At 39.9% G+C, this 18,203-nt stretch overlaps 1 protein-coding gene across 3 annotated transcripts in view; it reads left to right on the top strand.

The window, feature by feature from the left end:
• kirrel3b (kirre like nephrin family adhesion molecule 3b) overlaps positions 1-18,203 on the top strand; it is a 159,584-nt gene that overhangs the window by 90,392 nt on the left and 50,989 nt on the right. For all 3 annotated transcript variants that reach the window (XM_080502447.1, XM_080502446.1, XM_080502448.1), the window contains 2 exons: positions 3,434-3,583; positions 8,641-8,790. In XM_080502447.1, the coding sequence (XP_080358573.1) occupies positions 3,434-3,583; positions 8,641-8,790 (300 nt within the window). The remainder of the gene's footprint in view (positions 1-3,433; positions 3,584-8,640; positions 8,791-18,203) is intronic.

Raw genomic sequence — 18,203 nt, 5'->3', positions numbered from 1 at the left:
TAACATGCCACTGTTGTTGATTAGGCATTATTTTGTCTTTTTTTTTTTTTTTTTTAGCTTCACAGCAGTGATGCCACTTGCCACTTAAATGTTGTGCTTTGGGTCAATAGGCTTTCTGAGCTTGATAGTTGTAATTTAGACTCCCACTGCCATAATGTTATAAAGGCCTTCATGTTTCTTAGTATAGGTCAAAACATCCAATGCTGCTGCCCAGTAAATTGCTTACCGACATCACAGGACCAACACGCAAGCTAATGTCTTTGAACAAGGTTTTCCATTAAGGGAAAATTCAATATACCTTGAAAATGGTCTTGTTAACCATGGAACAGTCTTTACACTGCACATATTGTTTTCTCCTCAATCTTCCCTCAGTGTTACCTATATAAGTCGAGGTTTAAGTTGTAGAGCCAGTCATCCTTCAGTCCCAAGGTTAGCATTGTTCATGCACTGAAATCTCCCATGAAATGTCCTTCAACCTCTTCTTTCCAATAGCTGACTTTTTTTTTTTTTTTTCTTGTGGTGAGGTGAGGTGAATAGGCAATCTGATCATCACAAGCTGCATGCAGTAAATGACTGATTATTAAGGTAAAATTGTTGACGATTTTGCGAGACTTTACTAGTAATTACAGTTTTGGTAGTTGTTTTTTATATTAACTAACTAATCACACTTTTTAATTCCCCTGGGGAAATTACTTTATTTCAGTATTAACGCATAGTATTTCTGTGGCATGGTGAGCAGCCACATTTGGGGGACTCTGGGGAAGTGATGGGAGTTAGACGTCTTGCTCAGGGACCCACAGTGGTGTTCCGCGTACTGTGGGAATCAAACCTGCAAACTCCTGATCCAAAGTCTGCTTCTTTTGCTTCGAGGCCACCACTGCCATAAGCAATTTTTTTTTTGTGAGAGTTGTGTTCATTAATATAAATTACATGATAAAAATAGCACATTATATAAAAATGTAAATAAACACGGTTATGCTAAGAGTAAAAACAATGTCCTTCATTTGTTTTATTATTCTCTCAAAGGTTTGAATATATTCATGCAACAGGTTGCCCTCGGAAATTGACAAATTAATCATCACCTAGTGATCATAATCAAGTCTGCATCTTCTTTATTCAAAAATAGAAAGTACATTAGGAATAGATATCATTTTAAAAGGTAGAGAAGGGCAAGACTGCATCCATGGCCTCAGATACAAGGTAAAGGACCAGAACAACACATACCAAGGTTCCGCCTTGAAAGAATATATGTCTGTTGTCCCAGATATTATTTAGTCAGTGTCTGCGACAGTTTCAGGCCCAACTGTAGAATGCTGTGTTTTATTTAAGAGGCTGAAACCTGAAGACAGACTTTGTGCAGTTTGTGGACGTGACAATCATTATGTATATAGTCTGTAATCTGCCTTTTTTTCCCTCTTCTCCTCACCTCATGTTGTCCTTCTTTCCCCCAAACTTTCTATGCAATTTCGTTGTACCTGTTACAATGACAATAAAGGCGATTCTGATTCTGATTCTGATAAACTCAGAAGAATAATCCAAAATGTGAAAGTAAAATATGAAGATAGTGTGAGCAGCCAGGATAGAGATTCCTCAAAATGTTAAAGCAATTATCGCAAAATCTGAACTGGTTGATAATATAAACCATGACTGAGCAGATGCAGAGCTCCCTAGTGTTTACAGTGTTTTCTGTGAGCAAGACAATAGATCAGTTGAGTCTCTGTCTATATGTTTGCGTTACCTGGCTGGGTAACGGAGCACAGCTGAGATAAGCATGCGGAAACACAGTCAGGGCTGAACAAAGCTGTCTAGGTTTGAAGGGCAATACATATGGTGAGATAAAGTCTCGCTGAGCCATGCAACGAACGTGCACATGCTGTATTTGTAATGCCTAGTTAGCCAAGGAAAAGGTGTTGAGTCTCAGGATGATGAAAAACCTACTCAATGCTCCGAGAAGAAATGCATTATTTTCTTTCCCTTTGATGGAGGTTTAGTGATAAATGTACATGGAAATGAGGGAGTATTCAGACCTGTTATTTCTCGGTGTGTGTTTGTGAGTGGTCTATAGGCACTGTACTCAGAGAAGACAGAGTATGAATTAATTAGAGAACCACTGGCGTATATCTTTTAACAAGTTATCCATCACATCCAATTCAGTTCAAAGCTGAATAAAATTACTCTCAGATTTGAATGTCATTCTCCAACTCCAGTGAAATCACTTTTTGGGTGTATGACAACATTCTTTCCTTTGTGGTTTGAAAGTGTGAAGAAATGTTCTTTGAATATAAAATGAAGTGCAACATGAAGCAGCGTGATTCAAAAGACAAGTGTGTAGGATAAAAACATGCCTTTGTAATCACTGCAGTCTTTGCTTTGTTTGTTGGTGTAATGGTACACCTCTATCGGGTTTCTTTTCCACACAATTATGATGAAAAATCAAAAAAAGCAATGCATACACTTGTGAGCTTCTCATAATCTCAAAAGAAATTTGTCCAATTAGATCACCTGTTGGTACATGCATTAAGGAGAAAGGCAGTTAAGTTAATTGAGAAAAAGGTAAACAACTTAGCAGTTGCAAAATACAAAATATATGTGAACCAAGCTGTCTCAGTAAAGTGTGAAAGAGCAAGCCACACTTTTTAAACCTTTGCTGTGATTCATGCTCGCAGTGTATCTGTTCCTGCTGCTTGTACCAATGCATATCTGTCTGTGTAGGCTTTAGTTGATAGGCAGGCTGCCAGTGTTTCTGACTACACATCAGTACCACTCTGTACCCTCCATTCTGATTGCCAGCTCTTCCCCTTACACTCCCGCACAAACACATTCACACACTCCTCTTACCAGACCCCCTCCCTGTCAACGCACCCTCTGTTTCTAATGGAGTTCACCGCACACTACTTTCCGCCTGAGCACGCAGTGGAGGAGTGCAGCTAATAGCAGTTGCACAGTTGGACTACATGGGTGTGAGTTTGAGTTAATGTATGCTGCTATAGCAGTGTTGGCAGACAGACTTGTGTTATCTGCTGTGCTGTGCACGGCCCTGGCCCATCTGTACGGTGACATCCCTCATAAATGAACCAAGCTGAGCGGTGACGGCTGTCTCGTGGCCTGTGCTTCAATCCTGGTGCTTCACTGACACCTCTGATGCATGTACAGTGTCTTGTCTCCATATCATGAATAGTAAAATAATGTGCCACTTTTGTGTAGCACCCTTTTGGGTTCTTTTAATGTGAGTTTGACAAGAGGTTTGAGTGAAATTGGTGAAAATCGGCACGTAGTGCTCTTCACCCATTGTTACCCTCGTTCAGCATTTGAAACACGGAAAGCAGGAGTTAGTATAATTTCACTTATGCCACTCTTTGATCTTAAAATGTTCATGTCTTTCTGTCTGTCTCACACTCAGATCTAACCTTTTCCTTGTTTCTTGGTTCTTCAGGGGTGGAAGCTATGTTTTCCCAGCAGCCACAGGACCTGGTGGTGGTGGCAGGTCAGCCCGTGACATTGCCGTGCTCTATCCCCGGGTACCAAGGTGTTGTGTTGTGGATCAAAGATGGCCTGGCACTTGGAGTCGGGAGAGATCTCTCTGGTAAGAAACAGTGCCCATGCCTTTTGAAAATGTCACCCTGCGGTCTTCCATCACTTTTTGTTTTCTCCATGTTAAATACACCCCATTATTGGAACTGTCAGATTAAGTCCTCACATGTCAATAAACAAGCCCTCTAAATATCTCTCTCAACAGTCAAGAGTTCCATTCATAGTGTGTTAAAAAGAGAAACAGTTAGATTACAAGCATAATAATAATAACATCACAGAACAAGGCTAAACAGCATTCTAAAATCCTTTTCTGCCTCTGTGTTTCAAACAGATAAATCTCTCACACTTTGTGTTTAGCACAAACCAGAGAGGCACAAAAATCCCAGTGAAATGCAACATCAGTGGCTGCAGTGGTCTTTCTCTGGTGCTTCGGGCTGCGAAATGGCTTTTTGAAGAGGAGTTGGCATCCTCTAATTACACTGCACCTCATGCATAATTGTCTTAATTGTATAATTTGGAGTAAAAGTGACTACCGCACTGTCATTTAGTAGCCTGTTGTTTCACCCATTGACGCTTTATGTACGTTCATGACCTTGATGTTTTTCAAAGGACCAGTCCTCAAAATAATCATTTACAACCTTTGAAGCGTTGAGTCATTGAATAAGAAAATCCATTAAGGCGCTGTGCGTTTATTGAAATGATCATTAAATTCTCACAAAACAGAGATCTATGCCAATTCTTATACAGCTCCCCTTCATAGCAGACACATTGCAGTATAAGGGCAAAATGTTTCCTTTAAACCTCTTTAATTTTTCTCTCATATCTCTATCCATCTTTATCTTGAATTAATTTTATTTCAAAGCACAATCATAAAATCAAGCTGAGGCCATTTTTCAAAACACACATGTTTGTTCTTATCAGAAATTACTAAATATATATTGCACTAAAGATTTGTGGTCCTGACCTTCTGACCTTTAGCAAAAGCTTTTGGAGGTCTTTCTCACCACTACTGTGGTCTGTGATTAAACCTCAGTGATTGACCCACTAAAGCCATCCCTTTCTCTCTTCTCAGTCCTTACCAGGCCCAAGAGAAGCAGGAAGGTAGCTGTAAACAATAGTCCTGCAGTCTTAAGGTCTCTGTGGGAGAAAGAGGAGGCAGTCAGGGAGAGTACTTATGATTGCTTGAGATAGAATACAAGAGTGAGGTAGAGGAAGAGGGAGTGCAATTTTGTTAGGGGTCAGAGTTTAGCAGAGATGTTTGTCCTGTTTTTTTTATTATTGATTTAACAAGAAAAAATGATTTAGATGAAATCTCAATCTGGCAGTGTTCAAAGTCAGAGGCATGGGCAGAAGGAGAAATGGGAGTGAATGTTGGGTTGCCATACAGAAAGGAATTGCAGTAGACCCCACTTTAACAACACATCTTTGAGGAGCTTAGTAGTCACGGGCAGGATGCTGTAATCTCGGCTCTTTCCACAAACATCCTCTCGTCATTATCTGAATGAATAGTCAGGCGTGAGATGGAGAGTCGAAGTGTTATAAATGCACAGAGTTTGTATGAAGAGAAATAGCTGCCTGCCTTGAGAAGATCTGTAGCTAGAATCAACGCTATGATGCGGACAGCGGCTGAGTGCCTTCCATTGAGACAGATGACACTTTCTCAAATTAAAGTGCTCCACAGCTGTCCTTTTTTATCACCCCTGCCTACCTAAAGAAGTAATGCATGCAGCGGGTAGGCGAAAAAAGAGTGACGGTACATCACTACATGATGTACACAATGAGAGAAAAGTGGCAGCTGTATACATAAAAAGTGCGACGAATCAAATGTTGCACGGAGCATTTCAATAATATAGGTTTGCTTGGCTATTCATAGAAAGAAGCTGCGTTGGCAGCGTGCTCCGCCTGGGACCTGTTTCCATTCACGGGAGCAGTGATTAAACTGAGAGAACTCTTTCACCATTCAGCGCAAGAAATCACGGCACAAAAGCAAATGATTCCTATCTGTCCCTGAATTTCCTCTTCATTCCCTTTTGTGTCATGCTTTTCCACTCTAATTAAAGAAAAGTAAAGTAGCCCCACAGCAGCTCGTCATACCAATCGATGTCATGAATATGTATGTTGCATAATGTATCTCCTCCACATAATGGTGACAATAGTGTGAGCAGCTATAAGTGAATTGTCTCAGTGTGCACGCAGAACTCGGAGATGGACTATGTCTTCATATACTCGGAACTTTGTATTTATGTATATAAGAGAATGAAGTCCCAAATAGAGCATCTGACAGGGGACCTTTAGAAGAAAGCACACATCACTCCCAACATCTCACGAGAGCAAATTGAACACTGGTGACCTGTTCGCAGCAGCAGCAAACCTGTTTCTATCCCCCAGTGGTTACACTGTGTGAAACGTGTTCTAGGTGAATGCTATAAATCACTAGGCCACGCCTCAAGTGTCTGTATAGCGACACACACACACACACACACACACACACACACACACACACACACACACACACACACACACACACACACACACACACACACACACACACACACACACACACACACACACACACACACGCCCATGCACGTAAACCATTGATTCAGCCTGAAGACAAATCCATTCCCCCCTGATGGATTCATTACTCCTTAATGGGCCTATTTTACATTGTTTGCTTTGGGTAACACATTGTGTCTTTGAAATTCGCTGAGATCTAAGATCAATGGTCCTTTATAGGTACACATCACATGCAGAGAGGTGATTGGTCTTCATGTGTGCCAGTATAATTTCAATCATATTGACAAAATGCATGATCAAGGTGTTTATAAGGTGTCACAAACACATTATAGTATGTTTACATTCTTTGGGATAATATAAGATTCTTATCATTTACTATCAACCGTGAATGCAAATGTATCCACCTGCTTACGTACGGAGATGAAACTGGAATAGAGCCATGTCCACACAACAAAATTATTCTTAGTTTGCCAGAGGCACAGATGAGGCAAGATCGTGTGTTTGTACTGCAGAAATTTACATAACTTACACCTTGAGACAATTAAGACAAGCAAAACAGAGAACATATGTAGTGCATCTTGTTTCTGCAGCAGGTACAGTTAAGCACCAGTTACATTGACTGAAGTCAACTCATGGTCATATTATTCACATTTGTGCAATGATCATTACCCTTGTGATCGGCAATGGCATTATTGCCTTGAATCACATCAGTGGACATAAAACTGAAGCAAAATGGCTCTCTGGGTGACCTTCTACACATAATGGTGCATCCTGATTTTTAGGCTTTATTATGAGCATGGAAAAAGCAGAAATCTCAATTTTAATCAATGGCGATTAATGTCAGTAATGGACACAACCAGCCATGTTTTTTAGGTAACCATTTTGTACTTTTTTTCTTTTTGTACATTTTGTCTTATTCTTCAGCGTATAGCACATAATGTGAGTCCATTTAATGGAAACATTTCAGCATGTCCTTGAAAAGTCTTTTTTTCCAAGTAATAAATCATACTTATATAACACCTACTTACTGATACATATAAGTTCGTTATCTGATTGTAAGTTTTTGCCATCTGTTAACTTATTCCACAGATTGTGTTTATGTTTCGTCTGTCTTGTGTTCTTGGTCCTCTTTACTGTATGGACCCTTAAGATTAAAGGCTACATGTAGGAGGATAAATTACAAAGAGTGGCTTAATCGGCTGTAACTCACCCCACCAGCATATAATGAGGCCCACTTCATGCTCTATTAAAGACTACTGGATTCAATGGAGCAACAGTCAGTAATTGGACTTTGAGCATATGATGGGTTTTTGCAGTGGACAAATCCAAGGACTTAAAAACTGTTACAAGGCTGTGCAGTCTGTTCCTTGTGGGTGCTAAAACATATAATCAGGCTGTAAACCCTTTTACGGTCAAAGACTCGGATTTTTGGGGAATTTCTGAAGTGAAAATGACTTATTCTCTAGCTGTTACTGAGAAATCAATATTTCACTTTCCAACATTTTTTTTTTGGCAATAACCCAACAATTGGATGGGTACTAATAGACCTTTTCAGAAAAAGAAAATGACAAGTGTGTAAGTCTAAAGTGTGAAGTTTTCTTTTACAAAGCACAAAGTTGGACCACAGCTTTATTAAAAATCTGGCCTTTTTCCCCTGTTAGGCTCTTCCATCTAACCTTCCGGTGTCATCACTGATCAATGAATTACATAACAACTGGTGAAATAAAAAAAGCAATTCTCAGTGAGAAATTCTTCTACTGAAAAGTTCTTCAGTAGAATTTTCATGAACAGACGTACTTGTTTTATTCCACATCCGGTATCCATAATAATTAGAAAGATGAAGTGAGGGAAGGAAGAAAGGGATCTTCAGAGATGTTCAATTCCAGAAGCATATGAAATACTCCACAGAGCTTCCCGGTTAAACACATTCTTCTTCCTGCTTATTCTCCCCACAGAGGGCTGTACTCTGCAACACACTCGCAATGCACATTCTGATAATAGTAGAGGGGGATATCTTTTAAAGCATCTTGCTTGTCTTGTGTAAAATGGCCAGGTCTCCTGGATATTGCACTGCTTTCTTACATTATTAAACTATAAATCATTTCACAGGGCAATGCTGAAACAAGTCAAACTTGAGCAGCCCCTGTTTACAGTTGTAGTAAAACATTCTCCGGAATGCAGCAACCTCCACAGCATCTCATTACCATTGCCCAAAGAGCTATAAAAACATGGATAAAAATGTATTGTGTATACATTAACAAATGAACCATCAAGTCATATTCACCCACCAAGTAATGTTCACCAACTTTCTGCTTATGCAGCTCAACTACACACACACACTCACACACACACACACACACACACACACACACACACACACACACACACACACACACACACACATATATAAAATGATCATGCTTTTTAAAAAGAATGACAATTTACAGATGGAAATTGACACATTCCATGTGTCTCATGTATTTATTTATGACTAATATTTACCACACAGGTGTTAAAGTGATCTAATCTTCTCATGTTTGGCAACTGAGCAACCTTTTTCCTGTGATGCCAACAAATGCATTTCCATTGCAGGTTATCCTCGTTACACCGTGATTGGCGACCACGGTTCAGGAGAGCATCATTTGCGAATCCAGCATGTTGAACTGATGGATGACTCTGTGTTTGAGTGCCAGGCGGTCCAGGCTGCCATGAGGTCCCGCCCTGCCCGTCTCACTGTGCTGGGTAAGTCGGAGATAAACACACAGACTCTAAACAATACCACACTGTTTGTGCCAAGCCCATTCATTTGGCAGACAATCACTGACTTGTGGCTTCTCACTCCCTTGTTGGTTTTTAAATGTCCCATGCTAGTTTTTAAGTGTTAATAGTCCTCAAAGAGGTCCAATGTAAACATCACAATAACTGGTTTTATCCTCATGGGTTATTGGGTTACACATTTGAAATATTCAGACCAAATTAGAAGTATTTTGGTCTTTTATTCGATGCTGTATTGATCCCAGGCCATTCAAAGGTAGGGAGTTGCCTCTTATTTGCTAAAATATATATTTTTCAAACCAGATTACTTTACTTAAATTCAAACAGAAACTTTACAAGATCTCAAGGATTCCACACAACTAGGTCATTTACATCCTTATACGTATACATTTTGAATCCTTGTTCACTTTCCAGCTTCCATGCAAATGCAACTGCAAATGCAAATACACAAATAGGCACAGATGTTCGAATGCTCTTTCATCTAAATTATGATAGCATGGCCACGGTCAATTCCGAGAACAAAAGAGGCACTTCAAATCATCAAGAGGAATTAAATCGTTGATAATGTTTCTCATTCGTTGCAGGATGCCAATATGAGTGAACTTCTACAGACCCTTACATTTCCATTCTTAATTTCCTTACTCCGCATGCAGCCTCCATTCCATTATTACCATAAGCTTGAGAGGTTACAGGCTCTTAATTAAACTTTATTGGGTTATCATTCACTGTTGCCATTTCCGCCCTATTGGGTCACACTCGTCCAAACTCACGGCTCACGACTCTTTCTCCAGGCCTGTGGAGCTCTCCGTTGCTTCCTACACTGGAGGGATAGCCGAGGAGATAGCTGGAGTCAGTAACAGAGAGGGGATGAATAAAAAAACAGACAGAAGAGAGAGAACGCGAAACGGGTGTCTGCCACACAGTGCTCTCCACTCGCGACTGATCCGCCTTATTGATCCAGCCTAATGAAAAGTGAAACTAACGATTTGTAGGGGAGAAGGCAGTAAGAGAAAAAGAGAGGGGAAGACAAATTGTGGCATAACATTTCTCTGGCTTCCAGGCCCCCAGCAAATGGATATAAGTGAATAATTATGGATACTTCTGCAGAGATCTAAAAACGGTCTCTTGTAAAAACGGTCTCTTTTCCCACTGCCTTTCTTAGCCCACATGTTTAAAGATTTTGCTGCGTTGGCCTCGAGCTTTTGTCTTTCTTTTCCTTTATATCAGGGCATGAAGAACAAACCCACAGGAAAACAATAAAATCAGTACTATTCTATGTCTACACTGTTAACTGGTTTCTGTAATTTAGTACATATACTGCCTAAAAAGTAGTTTTTTTAATTAGAGAAATTCCAACTTCCCAGATGGGAGAACTCACATGACAAGCCAAGTGAGGCTGATGAAAATCTGCTTATAAATGACAATGATTCCCTATAATAGTCACATGATGCAAGAAAAGCAAATATTAGTTTCACTTTTTTGGTTTCTGTAGTGGACAAGCTACATTAGCGCTGCTTTATAGCGGTGTTGGGCTATTATCACTTTAACTGCAATAATTTAGGAGTAATTGTATTTCAGAATGCATGAAAAGAAGAGACATTAATATTTCTGTGGAAAAATAGTGTTATATTTAGTGATTTCATTCAATCAATATTTTGAGATGTTTATTATTTTCCAAGGATTTTGGAACTAACCAATGTCCAGTTATTCATGAATGCTGCACACATTCAGATATGGATTTCATTGTTTTGAAGGTTTCAAGCTTCATTTTAAGTTGTCTTTGTTTCAATTCACACTGTTGGGGTTTTTGTTGTTGTTGTTGTTGTTTGTTTTTAGTTATTTTAACAAGTCTTACTCTCATCACTCCATGTAATTGAAAAACTATTCTCAAATGCTTGCCCCTGCACGGCAAGACAAATATAGCAGCAGTTCAACAATTGCCACAACTATGTTTCTACAGCTAATCAGCATTGAGAGAGGAAAAGCCTTTATTAGTTATTTGGCTTTTTGCGGGTAAAAAAGTTTATCGTTCCTCCGCATAAACCCAAATGGAAGGTGTTTGTTTAATCCCCTGCCAAGCTAGCTGACTCCTGAATGCACTGCCAAGAAGAACTCCAAGCTGACGTACACACAAGGTAATGGAGGAAATATATGCAAGGCCTGTGTCACTGCAAACTCCAAGCTGTCAATTATGTGCCAGTGGTGACAGAGTGTGTCTATCGACTGTGAAGACAGGTATGGCCACACACACCTGTGCATGCACACAGACAAAAATACGTGTGCATATACACAATGTGCTTAGACCGCACACCCAATGGCGCACGCACGCATGCAGCTTCCCTTCTGCAAACTGACAGCAGTATAAATCTAAAACTCTCCCCTCCATCTTTCATAACTCAATATCAGTCCAAACTCCTCCAAGTGCTGTATCAGACAAACCTATTTCCTCTTGACTTCAATAAGCTGGGAAGTGTTATAATATAAACATTTATTTGCATCAGTATAGAAAAAAAGAGTGTTTATTTTAAATGATTCGGCTTTGCTTTTTAATGGTTTTGCTCAGTTTGAGCAAAACCATTAAAAAGTCAACCTTGGCCCGGCATTAACCTTATGTGACCGGCCCTTTTACGAGACAATCCAGTGTGAACTTTTGTCACTCCTAACCATTTCAGCCAATACTTACAGAGGATGACAAAGCAGAAAGACGTGTGCATGAGGGGTGGTGGGGTGGAGTGCGGTGTGTGTGTGTGTGTGTGTGTGTGTGTGTGTGTGTGTGTGTGTGTAGAGAGGGGGGGGGGGGGGGGGGGGGGGGGGGGGGCATAGACGGTAGCAGTTCCTTCTTCAAAAAGCTCTTGGAATAAAATACACTGTGAACTTAACCCCATCCAAGCTTTTGCATGACTCGCAGGCTTACCCTCAGATGCCAAAGGAGAATCAAGGTCTTTGTGAATTAGTCATGAAGGGAGAGAATGGAGAGTTTCAGGTCCAAAAAAAGACCCCTGAGGCTAATTATATCCCCCTGCAGAAACTTGGCATTTCTCGAGACCTTTGCTCCGATCCTTCTACCTGAGGTTAGTGATCACTGGAATGAAAGGAAGGAAGAGAACTGTTGTTTGATTTAGGTCTTTAGCTGTAAACTCATCGAAGGGGTCCATTCTCATCCAGATTGTTTTACATATAAGAATTCCTTAGGTGTTTGGGGTTAGTAAGAGCATATTTGTAATATTTTTGGCAACATTTATGTTGTGATCCTGTGTTATTTTAGTAAATGTTAAAAGTTATCAAGGTGCTCACTGCTGATATTTTACTCATTGCAGCTCAGTTTAGGTGCACCACAACTGCAATGACACAAAGATCTGTCTATAGATAGAACCTAGAAATTGCCATTTTGATCTAAATCTGTAAAAACAATACCTTTCTGTATGTGTTACACATTTAATGAACCCTCATTTAAATCTGCATGCTCCAAATGGATAGCTTCGATATGCATTGTTGTTTTTATTGGGTTTGGAGGTCACAGATCACCCATTCATCTGTCTATCCAACTTCTATTGCCATTTATTTCCCCAAAGTAAAGGTCACAGGGGATTGCGTCTACTCCAGGTTATCAAAGTGTGAGGCTGGGACTCCTCAGATGGATGCCAGAGAGCTTCAGGGGGTCGAAGTAACAGACAAAATCAGGGGATGGATTTTTGTCTTTTACTTTTTGAAAAGAAATCACGATAGCACAAAAATGAGTGGAAAGTCAAACCATTAATTATTTCATTACAATGCACATTTCTATTACGGAAGTTCTTGTAAGTGCAAAATAAGAACTGTGAAATGACCTTCAGTTCAAAAATCATTAGTTGTGCACTTTGGCGACTAAATATAAATACCTACTAGATTTTGAATTACATGAAGTGGGACAAGAAGACTGATGCCTTTTTTGCTTATTCATCACAACTGCTCTTGGCCTACCATAAAATGTGAAAAAGATGATGGAAATCTAACATTCAAACAAAAAATTTCTATTTGAAAGGCCACAGTGCGATTAATGTTCTGTTAGGGAGGGGGCTCACTCTTCCACACTTAGAGAACCCCCTGAGTTAACATAAGGTAAAGTGCAGGGTTTGCAAGACAACCAAGACACCCTGAGGCATGCCTATTTATTCAGAACCAGACAGAGTCAGTAACCGACTGGCTAAATCTCACTAGAATGTCTTTCATGACTGGCTGCACATCTACCACCACGAGTCCTTAAAACTCTGTGAGCTTATTTTGAGCCTTGAAGTATACATATTATTAGGACTTCAAAGGATAAGATGTAGCAAGATGCAAGAGTGGTTAGCTCAGTGTAGTTGAAAGTTATGATAAATTTTTTATAGGTATTTATTTCTCTATTCCGGCTCTGCCCAGCGCAGGGTATTAAGGTCACATTCCAGAGAGTGCTATTGAAATCGGTGAGAAGTTGAGAAATGTTTCAAGATGTTTACCGTACTTGCGGCAAATGAAGAGGGGTTACAAAGCTTGACACGTCATTAGGAGAATATTTCTTTGCATTTAACAGAAAATACACGGCTGTCAGCTTTAGAAAGTTGTGGTAATAATTCATTGTACATTTGAGATATTTTCCGATCATCCTGAGCTGTGGGCAGTACAGTGGTGCCGTGTTTTGTTCTGTGACCTCTCACAGGGGAATGAGCAGGGTCTGATTTTGGGCTTTTATATAGACTTGTACATGCTTTCCTTGTGCTTCCATTGGTTGGTAGAGACTTTATGCTGCCTTTCAATCAGTGTAAGATGAGATCAGCTACAGTTTCAACAACTCTAAGTTACAAATTTCAACACAATATACAATGCATATTATGAACACCATAATGAAACACTTCCAAATGATAACTTAGGTATGTGTATATGGGAAATTATTGGAAAAACAGTATTTGTTTTAAATAATTAGTAATTTGCACATCATCACTGTATTATATGTTATGCAGGCTATGTAGTTACTGTTGTGTGATGACAGTTTTTCAAGTTACTTTCACATTTGAGCTTGATTGATATAGTTATGGATTTATTTGCTCAAAGTCTTTCCACAAGATCCTTCAAAATGGAAAGCATTCATAAACCCAGTGTGATGCTGGTTCTCAGACAAACATAATTGATAGCATGCCATTTGAATGAGCCATTGTGTGAATTTGTTTTCTCTTTCTTGCATTGTTAATGTTTTGGACCCACGCTCCAGCAACAATATTCATGTACACAAAAGCCCAAGGGTATCTTTTGCTATTGTTGTTTTTCAACTGCCAAAGCTGAATCAGCCATTTTCTGTGGATAAGTCTGAATTCATTATTTCTCAAGGATCACAGTGCCATCATTTTAGTAATGGAAATGAACTTTGAGGGCAGGGTAAATTAAAAAAACAGTAAACAAATAAAAGATTCTACAAAGGAATTAAAGGTTTCCCTTATGCATAAAGATAAAATAGACAAAGGGAATGTTTCTCAATGTTTATGTGTATTTTGTCAAAGGGTTGCACACTGGGTCCATGTAAATTAAGTACAGCTATAGTGTTTGGATGATCTTGTTTTATTTATTTCACCATTTACCTACAGTATATCCTTGGTACCCAGCGGTGCTGTTAAAAAAATGTGTGTTCAAGCCACATCCAGAGAAACTTATTGAAGTTCACAGCCTCTTGTGTAAGTTGCCAATTTGTTTCTTACAAAAGTTCATTTAAGTCTCACCAAGCATCTCAGTAGTATAAGGAGAGATAAGGTATCCTAATCAGCAGTCATTCTGTGAGAAAACTTGATGGTAACATTTGTATTGCACTGTCTCGTCTGCCATTTTATCTGCAACACGGGATGGGATGATAACTAAATCTATGATGACACAGAGCCTGTGAACAGGTGCATGATTATGACAGACAGGCTGTATGTAGGATGTTTTTTTGTAAGCATTTCAACAGAAGGAGGAAAAATGACATGAATACATCTGCTCTACAAAACAACAATACCAACTGTGTACAGGTGCTGGGCTGATTTGAATTTACACTACAAAGAATTTCCCTCTGGGATTAATAAAGTATTTCTAGTCTATTTTCGTCAATAATTTTGCTTCAACTAGTCATAATAGTTGTCAGAAAACTATTGAGAACATTTTGAAGACCAGATGGGTTAATAATTGGCAGAGACTTCAAAGATGGAGTTCCTTCTTTTTTTTTTCTTTCTTAAATTTGGAACCCAAATCCTGAATTTTCTGCCTCCCACCCTCAAACTCACACTTACTCACACATGCATGGTTGCGGAGCACAACTCAGCCGGGTGGTGAGCGGGAATGTCAGCACCCTCCCAATCTGTGGAGAGCAGCTTTTGGGGCTGCACATGGCTGCGCTGTGACGGAGCAAGCGCTGCACATCTCTGACAGCTCTGGCATCTCCCCACTCCTCATCTTCATCCTCCCTTCCCTCCCCACTTTATTTGGCAGTGTTTATAGAGTTCACGACACCAACACTACCAAAAGCTCGCTAAGTGTTATAGCACAATTATTAAAAGCCAATCCTCAGTCTTCCTCAGTCCATTTATTTTCTTTATATTTTTCCATCGTATTCCTTCCTTTTCTGCAAATTACTCCTACAGCCTATTTTTTATACATTATTTACAGGCTGCCACAGTGTTTGTATTTACCATCTGCCATTGTGTTGGAGAGCAACATTTTTTGGTTAATTTCTCACTTTCCTTTTCACGTGTTGTGTCGTACTCATCGTCCTGTCATGTGTGCGTGTGTGCATGCATGCACACTCATGTGTTTGTATGCACACATGACAGAGGGTCTTATGGCCTTCAAACAGATGTGCAATGACAGCATTTGAAGAGGACCAGTGATTTGGGCCAGCGAGCCACACATTTCTCTTGCATCCACCTGTGCAGGGTGTTCCTCACCTATTCTTTTTTGTCTTCTATTTTTCCTGATCTATCTATCACAAACTGTGCAAGCTGTCGCAGTGGGTGACAGGCGGCCCGTGCAAGCGTTCCTCTGAAATAGACAGGAAAGTCAGGGGGCTCATTGTTGTTCAGGACACGTCTGCAGAAGCACAGTGCTACAACAGTTACACGATGCCAAGCCTTCCCCTCCACTACGCAATCCAGCCTCCATGTGAGGAGCCTTCTCTCTCATTCATTTGACTCCAAGTTGCTTTTCCCTCCATCGCTTGCACTCCTGGAAAGATGTAGTGTTTGCAAGATTTCATTGGCCGCTTTGGAGAAGTTCCCCTGGTGCTGGTTTGGCCCAGAAAATGCAGGAGGGATCACCATAAGCAGCATTAGTTGTTACCAGAGTCAAACAGTCTTCTCAGCAAATGCGAGCGCATGCTCTCAACTTCTCCTTGCATAAATTCAAGTTTTATGTTTAGTGTTGGGGATTTTTATGCCCGGTGTATTGAGAATTCATATGTATCATGGGACAAACGGCAGCTTTATGACCCCTAGGGTTTATTCAGACCCCTCTTGGAGGAGACACACTTACTGCCTGGCACTGTTGAGTTAATTACACATCAATATGCCTTGGTCTCATTTATGGGTATCTTTGCTTATGCAGTAAAAGTAAATGATCTCACTGAAGTCAGTTTCTTTTTCTGACGTCACTTTATTCTTTTTTTTTTCCTTTTGATTCAGGAGTCCAAGGCAGGTACTTGTACAAGTACATAAATGGAAGCCAAGCCTTAGACCTCCATAAATTGTCAAACACCTTCGAGCAATTCAGTGAAGTCTATCTAAATAAGGGACGAGGATATATTTGTTTAAGTTGTGTCAGATCAGACTATTTCAATCAGACAACCAAGCTTAGAAGCCAGTATGATGTAAAACAAATGGACATAATGACAATCTTAATACAACCTTTTCAAATGATTTGTAAGTAATGTATTGTAAGTAATGAACAGGCTGTATGATAGATATTATTCATTTGGTCTTCAACTGAAACCGCACTCCTTCCAGCTTTGATCAATAAAGAAAGGCAGGATTTTCTTTGTGATTGATCTGTTATCAGTTATCTCCTGTTTGCATTCAACCTGTAATCACTGAAATCCTGGTAAAAGCTGGTGTCTATGTGTGTGCAGGCTGACAGTGTCCATGTCTCTGCATGTACAGAAGAATGCAAATTTGAGAAAGTGTTGAAATGTTGAAAGGGATTACATTATTATCCCCAAGAAAAGAAAAAAAAACTAGTGAGTGGAGACGAGTTTGCAGTGAGTCAGCCCTGTAATTAAAGGGGAGCGATCAATCCGTACCACTGACCACACTACTTATGCCAAGTCCATCGAATGGCTGCAGTAAAGAGCTAATTTAGAACCATTAGGGACTGCCGAGTTTGCAAACAGCCCAGTAATGATGATGGCTGATTCAAGTTCAAGGCTTGGCCTCTGTATAACTGTCAGACCTGACAGTCATAAGACAGAAATAAGTCAAAGATCACAAATGAAAAGAAAGAGCAAAATACAATTTACATTTTTTTACTCATTTGTTTATATGAAATATATGTCAGGATAATGGTCAATGTTCACAGTCCCCTCAGCAGACAATTTCACAGACCAACTGTTGTTCTGTAGGATCTTGTACTTTTGCTAGCTTGAAACCTTTTCACATTTGTTTTTAATGAGCGTTATTTGAAACATAAGCCAAATGGGAGTGTCGAAATATACAGATTTACTGCCCTCATAGAGAGTTTCTGTCCAGGTCGTCGTGCAATGTTCCCAGTCCTTGCATTTGAGCTCAACTCAGACAGCTACAAAGGTATGCAGGTTGGAGCCAGTCAGGCATGCCCCCGATCTCCTGGTTGTGTTCACCATGCACCCCTCAGTGCTGGCACTACTCCAAAGGGACATGACCTGAAAGTGTACCAGAGCAATGTTTGCCTGTGACTCCTTCTTCCATGTTGCTACACTGTGCATGAAATCAAAAGCTCTGCTTGCTCTGTGCACTCCAGTGTTCCTCAATGGACAACATTGGGTTGAATAGCAGTTGAAAATTGAGACCATTAAAGGTCAAGGGGAGGCATATAGTGACTTACTTAAATAGTGTGTGACAACGAGAGTATTGCCATTTATTAGCCATGTAACATTTTGATCGCAGAAACATTTTCTCACAGAAACTGAACTCTACTTATACGTATGTGGAACATTTTATTTTAAGCAGAAACAAAAAGCCCTACACCTCCCTTCCTCTATGAGTGTTAAGCACGTTAGAGTAATAACATAAAAATAACGCCTCTTGGATGTGCAGGATTCAAGTCAGCGTCGTATCACTCACATCATGTTAAAGCCTCCTTTGTAGTCATCCTCTCTCCATATAGAAAACCTTTATGCTTGTCCTTTATGCTTGACATTTAGTTAATGTTTCAGT

The sequence above is a fragment of the Blennius ocellaris genome (genome assembly GCF_963422515.1).
Source record: "Blennius ocellaris genome assembly, chromosome: 2".
Taxonomy (NCBI): Eukaryota; Metazoa; Chordata; class Actinopteri; order Blenniiformes; family Blenniidae; genus Blennius; species Blennius ocellaris.
The sequence above is the reverse complement of the archived record's forward strand: the minus strand, read 5'-3'. Positions and strand labels throughout refer to the sequence as shown.